Source organism: Magallana gigas, chromosome 1 (assembly GCF_963853765.1).
Source record: "Magallana gigas chromosome 1, xbMagGiga1.1, whole genome shotgun sequence".
NCBI classification, from domain to species: domain Eukaryota; kingdom Metazoa; phylum Mollusca; class Bivalvia; order Ostreida; family Ostreidae; genus Magallana; species Magallana gigas.
The window spans coordinates 7829089-7840777 of record NC_088853.1 but is presented as its reverse complement, the minus strand read 5'-3'; the positions used below and the strand labels follow the sequence as shown (position 1 = coordinate 7840777).

Here is an 11689-nt window from a genome sequence, read left to right as displayed (position 1 = left end):
TGTTTAATTACGATATTAATTGTATAAAATTAACGTAATACTGATACTTGCTATTTTAACGAATTTTAAATATACTAGGATTACGATAAACAAGTGGTAACTTATGCCCCGCTTCAGGACACATGCATCTGTAATGGCGGCCTACACGGAGATGGTGACTGCACAGCTCAATATTCACGGTGGCTTAATGTCCACGGAAAATTGTTTGACCGTGAACATAGTGAAATTAAGAACATCGTAATGTTTTCTACGTCTACAGTATATAGGACTCATTAAGGTTATACATTTTTGGTCGTTAAAGAATGCATGCCCCATGAACAGACTTACTAATGTTTGGGGGCAAACACAACATTTATGGGGATCAGGAAGCATTCTTATAGACGACACTAGAAAAGAGAATAGTCAAATACCGTCACTGAGAATATTTCCCTACAGGAACTGTAACACAGCGGTCCTGTCATTCTTCAGGCCACTGAGAATGTTTTCCATGAGAAAATGTTACTTATTGGTCTTGCTTTTATTCGGGAAGTGCAAGTTAAGCCAGGGGAAGTTATTACTTCTTCTCATTGTGTGTGTTTAGAAACACTCTTGGTGTACGCTTTTTAATACTGCATAAGTTTAAAAACAGGAATCAATGTGGTAAAATGGGAATAACAAGAATTTTAAACAGTTAAATACAGATTGCAAATGGAATTGTTGAATTCAAATAGACCTTCAGTAGTTATTGTAATTATCAGTTTTAACATGTAGCAAAATTGAAACATTCAGAGTGGTATTAAATAATCAAATACTACATGTATTAGAAGTGAATGTACTGCAATTATTAATAAACGATGGACTAATTAATCCTAACTCACATGTTGCGAGTATACGATTCATAGAGCGTTCCTTATTTTATCATGCTGCACGGGTTTTGTAACCGGACCCGTGACAAGCACATTAAATCTGATTTTCATGATAGGAGTTTAAAAATTCTCTACATTACCTTCCCGTCCTTATTTTGTTAAATTGGTAAGACAACGATTAAACGACGTACATACATATCTGTATATAGTAGTTGTTGGAATCTTAAACAGTTTCAGTTTTTCAATTTTTTTTTTACTAAAACGAATCATGTTGTGTTTTTCTATGAAGAAGTCTCCACTAATCTTTTCCCACCAAAAACACGTTGCAGAAAACGCTATCTGATTATAGGGATGAAACAGATGTTTTTTTTTACCCATTGTAGCTCGTGAGCTGTCCGATAAGTAATTCATATTATCAAAGCTAAGTACTCTATACAGGTTCGCAATTCTTGGTTCTAATCGGATGTAAGTTAAGTAAGTCTCCTAACTTGGTTTTAAAATTTTTACGTTTTTGGATTTGTAATGTCTGGATATCCAACGGCGAATTCCGAACAGAGGTTTATTGGTCTCATGAGGATTCACAACATGTACGATTGATTGTCTTCTAATTTTGTTTCCCGAAATTTATTAAGTCGTTCCATTCCCATGAATGTAATGTACTTAACTCCTTTCATTTTGTCCTTTCTTTACGACTTCTTTATCAAGTTCCAATTTGTGCACATGACAAAGTAGAACGGTGGCGCTGATTGGAGTCTAATATATAGAATTTGTCCCATTTCATGAGAGTCTGTGCTTTTTTCTTCAAGTTAAACATATTGAATTTATCTGTCTTCGATATTTTGTTTTTTTACTTTTGGAATCCAGGTCGTATTTAACAAAAGTTACATCAACTTTGGCATGGTATTTGTTTTTATTTTAATTATTTTTTTTAACAAGCAGTTCTGCTTTAAGGAGATTGACGGAATGTTATTGTGTAAAGATTGTATATTTTCTGCAACAAACAGTGAAAACCCGATACAAAACGTCTTACTATATAATAGCGAGTGCACAATGAAAAATGAAAGTCGTACAGTATTATTAATAACACTAAAATTTCCCCCCAAGGAGTCAAAACACACTCATTCTGTAGTTAAATTATCTTATTTGCATGGAAGTAATTTCTAGTAATGTTTCCAAATGTAATCCTAATTCTTCCTTAAATAGAAAACTCTACGGAAGCATACACTGTGAAAATAAAGTTTTATCAAAGAGCATGACATGGTAAAAATGCAATTATGTCATTCTGTTTTCTATTTGGAAACTTTAGCTATAGCATTATCATATGGTAAGTAAATGCGTTTAACAAATCTGATGCATTGTATTTTTAAAAAAAAGTATTATTTTTTATATTAAATTAATGTGCACAAAATATAACATCTTGAAAAGAAAAGAAAATTACAGCATGAAAACGTAACTTCCATGGTCTTAATAAATCGTTGCACATCCGTCAATTTTAAATACTATAATTACAAAAACTTTACTTAAACAATATCATTCTTATTAAATAGTTATCAAACTTTTTTTTCAACGAGCATTTATGATAGTTATATGCACATATATAAATATTTACAGAATTGAATCGGTTTTTTTTTTTTTGAATGGAATTTTCTGTAAAAAGGGTTTTATTTTGCATTGGATCTCTGCTGTGGTGCACAATTGATGTTATACATGTATTTCTGATTACTTTCTTCTTTAAAGATCGTACGCAGTTAGATTTCCTTCTCATCTGTTTCTTCAGTAAAAAGAAACTATCCAGTTTTCTTATCTGTTATTTTTTACAGCACAAGTCTCTTATAAATTCGTATCCTTAGCTCTTAATTCTTACATAGATAAATAATACATGTTCATATTAATTTCTAAAAAAAATGACCTCGATAAAAACCATTATATGACTGAATCTCTACAGTGACCGTCTTTTTTAGATAATCTATCCTACAGAAAGATCGCCACACAATCGCATACATATTCAAGCAACGATTATGACGCTAGTAAAGCGGTTGACGGCAACATGGCAACATGTATGAGGACGCTAGAGATAGGACGTACCTCTCCTCAAAATACGGTCTGGTGGAAGGTGGATCTTGGTGGAGTGTACACGATTATCAGTATCAATATACTGTTCAGGGCGTATGATGGTTACGGTATAAACTTTGTTTAACTTTTAGAAATGTTCGACAGCATTATATTTGTAGATTGTATCGCTCGGTAAAAGGCAAACGTAACTTTATCTTTCGCACTATTTAAATATTTAAGATTTACAATCTTGCATTTTATTAGAATATGCATTGCTTGGTTTTTGGTTTATGTTCGATGTATGTACACCATTAGTGTAATGCAACGCTCAAACGTTTTATTTGCTTAATGCGTTGTCTTAATCATTTCTTTAATATAGAAGACAGACAGCGAGGTCGTTTAGCAGGATTCTCTCTATATGTTTCAAACAGCAGTTTATCAACCAATACAGATATAAAGAGTTCCACTTTGTGTTACAAGGACGGACCTCACTTACCGGCCATCAACTTCACCACAAGATGTATTAAGGAAGGGCGTTATGTCATATATTATAATGAAAGACTTAATGAAGTGACTTACCCTGAAGGTTACGAAATATCTAACGATTTTACGGAACTGTGTGAGGTAATCGTAAAAGGTATTGCGTTTCAGTTCAACCAATACACATTTTTAATACGTCATTATGTTCAATCATTAGTCCGAGTAGGTCAATTGTCTTTCAAAAACATATTTATCTTATCTAACTCATAGTTATTCATTATAATAACTAAAAAACCTTTCATTTTAACATTATTGAATTAGTTTAGCTTAGTTAGAATGTTTTGAGTTTTCACCATTTAAAATTTGCCTGTGGTATAAACTGTGACATTCTAGCCTACCATTAAAATGGAATAAGTACCCTACATATATACCACAAAGAGATAACATTTCACTAAACTCAAATTTGCCAAAGAGAAGCGTTCTCGTGATGTTCATATCAATGCAATAAAAACTTTCTTATTTTTTTCTGTTCTGTTTGAGTCTGTGTCAAATTTTGTGTCAAGTATTACACTTGCTTTTCGTTACATGTAGGGCGCAATACTACCTGTATATATGGAAGTAACTGTGACATCCCATGTCCTGTTTCCTGTAAAGACAACGTTTGCCAAGAACAGAATGGAAGTTGTTTTGACTGTAAACCGGGTTGGCTGGGATCTTTTTGTAGCGCAAGTATGAACTCATTTTCCATTGATATCATTCACTTGGATTTATATTGAAAATAAATTAAGATAGAAGAGTTACATTTTCATAACATAGTAACAAAAATAATCTCAAGAACAACAAAATTAACTTTCTTTCTATTGACAATTTGAGAGGACGTGTTATAATGAATAAAATTGTTAATTAATATAATTTTCATACTGGTGGTGTATAAGAATAACAAAAAATAACACAACTATTTTTGTTAGCTTCCGGAATAGGATGGTATGGTGTAAACTGTTCTCAACCGTGTGAAGGACATTGTAGAGACGGCATTACCTGTAACCACGTGACTGGTCTATGTGACAGGGGATGTGATGCAGGATGGACAGGATACCTGTGTAATAAGGGTAAATATATTTCAATGTTTTTATTCGAAATTACTATAAAAAGAATGTTAGTTTTACCAAGTTGCAACCATCAACAACACTCCGCCCACCAAAACGTGTCTTACTTACTACTGGAATATAGTCCATAAACGAAATAAGGACATTTGTCTAAAAGGTTTGAAAATGTAAGAATAAAAAGTGTTAAATCACACTATCCTGGAAACGATACACAAAAGTAATACAATTCGTCGTTAAAAACGCTCGCAGATTAAACAAAAAATGAACCACCTTAATTTTTTTTTAACAAAATGCAATTTAGAAACTCAATACAATGAAATATTGTTTATTTTGCATACGTCCATTAACTAATTTGTCCGTTTCAACCATACACTTTGCCGTTTTGTAAAGTTTTTTTTCGAAGAATGATAACAGACGTGGTTTATTGCTGCATTTTCTAATATAAAATATTTATATTGTCGTCCGTCAAATAATCGAGACAAACTTCAAAAGATCAATAAATAAATGTAATTAATTTTTTTTAAAGTATTCCAACTACGGCGGCATTAAATATTTAAAATGGGACTTTATAGCTTGTTAGCCTTTTATCCGTCAGAAACAGCTGATGACTATTGAAACTTCATGCATACATCATGAACTGTCAGAAAAATAACATAAAGAAATTATTGACTCGGGCAAACGTTTATCTTTGAAAATATTTTGTATCAATTTATTATTGTGCACATTAGTTGAAGTTAAAAGAGTCCTTCTTACTCATAATGTTCGCATATTTACTTTCTGAAGAGTGCAATAGAGGGACCTTTGGTTATGAATGTGTCAACACCTGTCATTGTCTGAACATATCTTCATGTGATAAAAGAACAGGAACATGCGACGGAGGGTGTACCCCCGGATATATAAACAACAACTGTAGCACAAGTAAGTATTATGATCAGATGTACATCCATAAAGAATCTAAAACAGTAAGTAATGGTCAGGAATACAATACCAGTGAGAGGAACAGTTGAAGTTATAGTAAGAAAATATATGTTTAATCGGTCAATGATGTGCAGAGGTATAAGGATTTTGTAAGTCGAATAACAGGTCAGCAGATATTAAGTATAAGTTATTTTGTCTTATAATGATATAATATTTGCCCATGTTTTGGATTGATGGGAATATATATGTAATTTTATGCACACCACGCACTTGCTTCAGATTATACATCATTAAAGCTTCAAAACGTTATCGTTAGGATCGCTTTTTATATGCATTGTTGGTTGTCTTAAAACATACGATTTAATTAACAATTATTTCATTTGTATTGTATTTGTAAGTATCCGTTTGGAATGATCTTTATCAATTTATGAAACAACATCCCATGTGAATGTTATTATATGAAAAGGATGCTGTGGAATCATTTAGAATCGTAGTGGCCAATTTTCGTGCATAGTTGGTTTTTTTTTTTTTGCATATTCGTAGGGATGTAATTTCCTGGATGTGTTGGTTTTAAGTTTTAGTAAGAAAATTTACTCTTTCAAAACTTGTGGAGGACATAAATTTGTGGGGGAGGGCTACCCACGAAAACCACGAAAACTGAGCCACCACGAATTTTAACGAGTCCACAGTACATCGTTTTTAGCTCACCTGAGCTGAATGCTCAAGTGATCTTTTTTGATCACATTTTGTCTATCGTTCGTCTTACGGTCTGTCTGTCCGTCTGTCTGTCTGTAAACATATTTTTAACATATTCTCAAAAACCACTTGTCCAAAGTCAACTAAACTTGGCACAAAGCATCCTTAGGCTAAGGGGGTTCAAAGTTGTAAAAAATAAAGACCACGTTCTTTTGCAAATGAAAAAAATGACAAACCGTTAACCATCTGAAAATGCATTAAACGAAATACAAATCCAAAGCAGAGCAACACGGACCTCCAAATAGATAGAGGTAGGATAAGTTGTCTAGGAGGAGTGAGCCTCATCTGCTGACCGGTCACACCCTCCATATGCTCTTTGTCGTAATCGGGGAAAAAACCCCGAAAAAGTCCGTGAACAATTGGGTGATTAATTATGGTTTAACAATTAGTATAAAAAACGTCTGTCAGCATGCGACCCAGTGGACGATTTAATTTGCTGATAAGCTCGTTGTATCGAACATAGAACTTACGAAAAGATGACTTCAAACGAGACTGTTGATAGTCCTGTTTTATCAAATTGTTTGTCAGTAGCTTGCTTCGTCTTAGAAACTGTTCATACAAAGAGCATGCCCTTGTGTATCAAATAAACTGAAAGACAAAAACACCATATGCAAGTGATGAAGGTATATTGCTACATAAGCATGGAAACTCGACTATAGAAAAACTGAAGTCATCGCATTTATCATGAAGTTTTGTTGTTAGGTTACCATCAATGTCATGTCCAGTAAAATATCCAAATATGGAACAGATGACGCAGACCATTTGGGCAAGAAAGCTAAAACTTGTTTGGAAGAATCGTTAGGTAGTGAGATTTCAAGTTTATTCATATCATGAATCCCGGGGGGGGGGTGTAAGATGGGGTCACAAAGGGGGTTACAAATTTTTACATTGAAATATATAGAAAAATATCTTTAAATCTTTTTCTAAAAAAATTTGGCTTAAAAAGCTAAAACTTTAGTGAAAGCAACTTCAAATAGTGAACAAATCACAATCACAATCTTTAGAAGTAGTGTGGGGCCACATTTTGGATTCAGGTGTACAAAGAAAAACATTTTAATCATTCACACAAACTGAAATGTCATTATATATGCTTTTACTAATATGCAAGCATTTTTATATATTGTTGATTCTTTAAAATTGTTTAAGCGTTGGCCCGTGGACGTTTATTGGGCCTCACAAGGCGTTCAGAGTTTTGTGTAGGTTTATATCCTGTATATAAACAATTGTTAAGGGTCTTTTTGAAAAATGCAATGCTAAATATGATATGACTATAAAATCATCCTGTTAGAAAAGGGACTTGATTAGAAATATAAAAATATCCAGGGGGAAACACATTTTTTTGGTACAGAATCTACATGTATTATACCACATTGTCCAGATATTTTGTATTATGACTCCTTGAAGCTGATTTTATCATGCCTATTGTTGCTCAGGTGAGCGATGTAGCCCGTGGACCTCTTGTTCTCACTGTGTGAAAAAAGCGAATTTGATGATAGACAATTAAGTGCAAAATGAAGATAATGCATAAACTACACGAAATTATTTACATACGAGTTGACTGTTTATGTAACGTAATTCCCTTACGTACTATTTAAGGTCAGACGACAGGTTCCTTAATTTTATATAACATTTTCCAGGAATTTGTTAATGGTTTACTACTACTCTGACAAGCTTTCTTGCAAAAAATTAGGAAACCTTACCAGGCATTTCTGCAAAATACTAGAGAATGCATTTTCCTATATAATCTTCTTGTAAATACACTTGAATTGCTGATATAAAAATAAATAAACAATAGAGCACAGCAAAATTCACTATATTGGGTCGGGATTTGAACTCAAAACCTACGCTTCTGGTAGAGATCGGCCACGGCTCTAACCACTCGGCCATATAGGCATATATCCATATACAAGTAAATTTTAATCATTTTAAAAATCAATATAAAAACTATAATTTTTATTGGAACTCTTTATTACGAAGAGATACAAAAATGGTTTGCTCGAGGAATTTACGTGTCGTCGGACCTATATTATGCGGGATACAGGTAAACTTGTTACCTTGTTCCATAGAATTTCGATTTTTCACATCCAATATTGTCATAATTTACAGTACATAATTAATTTATTTCTATATATATTTTAAATAAATTTTCTTTCAAAACAAACGTTTATACAATGTACAAATTAGGAATGTGTATTGTACTCTCATTTGAAAGAAAAACGTTGGGAATAATCGTAGAATTTAAAACGGGAATATGTAAGCTTGACCGCTTTTATTCAGCGTGTCGCTCTTGTTCATATGATTAAAATTGTCAAGACACAATGAATGCTTGATATAGGCTGAAGTTAAAATTATGCAAAACTAACTCGACCGAACAAAGTATTGAGAGAGCTGTGACGACAATAGAGAGAATGAATGTTAACAACTGTCAATGTTCTAAATTCGTTTTAAACGTTTTAAATTCACATTGCTTTATAAAAACTGCTTATCGTTGTTTTAGAATGAATCCTGGCTTTCGTGAAAAAAAGTTCCAAAACAAAAAAACCGCACGATAACGCACAAACACGCACGGTAAAAAACGCAAACCAATTTTCCTGATACATGCACGATCACCCACTTTAAGCGAACTATTTAACACGAGTCAACAATAACGTTGTTACCACTGTATATACTAGTAACGATATGCTTGAGAATTTACACATCTTTATTAATGAGATTCTTTATGCACTTGTTTTCAAATAGACTGTCCATATAAGTATTTCGGGATGAACTGCTCAGAGCGTTGTAGTGGACATTGTATTAACAACAAGACATGCGACCATGTTAGTGGAGAGTGTTCGGATGGTTGTCTGGACGGATACATTGGAATATTTTGTAATGACAGTAAGATACAGGAATACAATTGCTCTATTAAAAACCAATTTCAAAGATTATATTTTGTATTTGTTTTCAATAATCCATATTGTATCAAATTTTTATGCGCACATCAGCGTGCATTGACGGATATTACGGACCAGACTGTTCCAAAAAATGCCAGTCAAACTGTAGAACTTGTCGACACACAGACGGAATGTGTACTTGTGATGCAGGTTGGATAGGTCCTAAGTGTAACTCAGGTATCAATTATTTCAAAGATAATTTATCACAACAATGACTACTCAATAGATAATATATAAATCAATTGTTTTTCAATTATGTTTTTGCTTATAACGTTAAGTGTGGAGCGGTTTAAGTATGTTGTTACATTGCATATTAAGATAGATAATGAAATGAAAAATACAAATACAAAACTGGTTGTATGTAAGTGATTTCATTTCAGAGTGTGTTTGGTCGTATGGCGAGGACTGTCAGTACCCATGCCATAGGCTCTGCCTCAACCAGACGTGTGACAGATTTAATGGGAGTTGTTTGTATGGTTTTAGTGATGAATACATGTATTGTGAATTAGGTAAGATAAAGTCGTACAATAAAAACAAGTCAGATATCAATAGTTCTGCGCATTGATAGCCTGTATATTTACAGACACAGATGACATACAGATGACAAACACACCATTGTTGGTTGTGATCTCAGTATCAATTTTAGTCAACGTGATTGTCATAAGTGTAAAGCTACTCCGTCAAAGGTAATTTGCTTCATATACACATACTTAATTTATAAATATATCTGTTTCAAATTAACAATTCTATGTTAGTATTAACATTTAAGAGTTTATTTGATGTAACAAAATATATAGGAAAACCTCCTCTAAGCAAAAACATAGGACGTGTATTATCAAAACGTGTTGGACAACTGATTCTGAACAGACCAATACCGGGAATAACGACCCTTATCAAGAGCTTGAAGAGAGGAAGAAGGAGAACCTTTATCAAAATTTAACACTACAATAACTTTGCTTTGTATTTATTGTCATTATGTTAGTATCAATCGGTGGAGAAAGATGTAGATACTGTAGATAAGAAAAATAAAATACATTTGTTTTCACTTAAGGGACCAGGCAAAATTTATCACAATGATAGGACCGGTACAAATAAATATATCCATTGAAAAAATTGAAATGTCCTATGGCTTTCCGGTTAAAAAAAATGTCCTATGCCTTTAGGCTTAAAAAAAGTGACTGCCCCATGGATATATATCTTCATAAGTAAATTGGCATTGAAAGTAGGAATTTCTTATCCTGTTGACAAAAAATAGGCTTTTATTTAGTTCATTACTGAGAATAAATACTTTAAAACAATTTTAATCCATTTAATCATTAGATTTATAAATTTGCAGCAATTTATTGTCTGATTCTATGAAATATCATTAAGCAACCTGACTTAAATAACCCATTTAAAAAAAGAAGAATATTTGTCTTTCAAATGTAGTTTACATGTGGATAAATGCAGTTATATTACAAATATATATATACAAAATCTCTAATAACCAAAGTTTATGTTCCTTCCTGTCAAAAAGTGATATTTAAATTGTATTTATGCATGTTGTATACATAGTTGAAAATTCCCTCCCACCCATCTTTCCAATTGTCTCCATTAACATTACATGTAGGATATGGAAGTATACATTTGACCTTCAAATAACATCATTCTGCTATGATTTCTTGTACTAATTTGCAACGTATTTGCTTTTTTTTGACGGAGGCTCTATGAGCCTCCTTTGTTGCTACCGGTCAGCTCACATTTACGTCGATAGTGGATTTGACGGACACCACCTAGCGGCAAAAATTGCAATATTCGTTTGGAATTCATATTTCAATATTATTATTGAAATAAGTATCTTATTTGCAATTACAATAAATAGAATTATACATATTGCGATCAATAAACGTCATTTTTCTCGAAAATTTGATTCCATATGTCAAATTCCAAGTTAGTACAATGTATGAATATGCATAAGTTTGAGAATAGCAATTATGTGTAATCGTCTAGTGGCTATTTATACTTTTTATACAGCTTCCTGTCCGTGACGTCAAATAATGAGGATTCCTCAAAAACCATATTGTGTGGACCGAAATATTGAATAATTATGAGATTCAATAGATAAACACGGCGTGGTTCTTAGTCAGTATTGTATATTACTTGCGCATTATCAAATTATATACTGCGGAGATATATATTTATATTTGCATATCCATTGTTCTCTCTCACTGTAAGTCCATACGGAGGAACTGCAATTATTTTTCTATAATCGCGCTTGGTCTGTCTGTATACTATGACGTCATAAAGGTGTGACGTCATATACTTTTGCATGACGTTATAGATTTAAGGTAGCTCGCGGGTTTACCTGCTTGTGAGAAAACCTACCTTGAAAATTTGTCCACGTGATCCATAGGTTTTATAGTTTTATTTCTAAAATGTATTTAAGATTCGTCTGCGCGGTAATAATGTTATTGTGTTTCAAATACAGTGTCATTAATAAAATCAAGCAGCGCCATTTCAATGAAATATATAGTAAAATGCACATTTTAACCGAGAAACGCATTACAAAACTATGCTCCAAACTTTTAAACGATTCAGACGAAATTAATCATACTCA

At 32.7% G+C, this 11689-nt stretch overlaps 1 protein-coding gene across 1 annotated transcript; it reads left to right on the top strand.

Moving 5' to 3' along the window:
* Nucleotides 1-4341: 4341 nt before the first annotated feature.
* Nucleotides 4342-10331, top strand: LOC105332973 (multiple epidermal growth factor-like domains protein 10; the record flags this gene model as incomplete). The annotated part of the gene is made up of 5 exons (XM_066084936.1): nucleotides 4342-4486; nucleotides 5267-5401; nucleotides 8870-9270; nucleotides 9474-9779; nucleotides 9891-10331. Coding segments are annotated over 3 exons (663 nt in total), but the record flags the coding sequence as incomplete, so codon positions are not given.
* Nucleotides 10332-11689: the final 1358 nt, after the last annotated feature.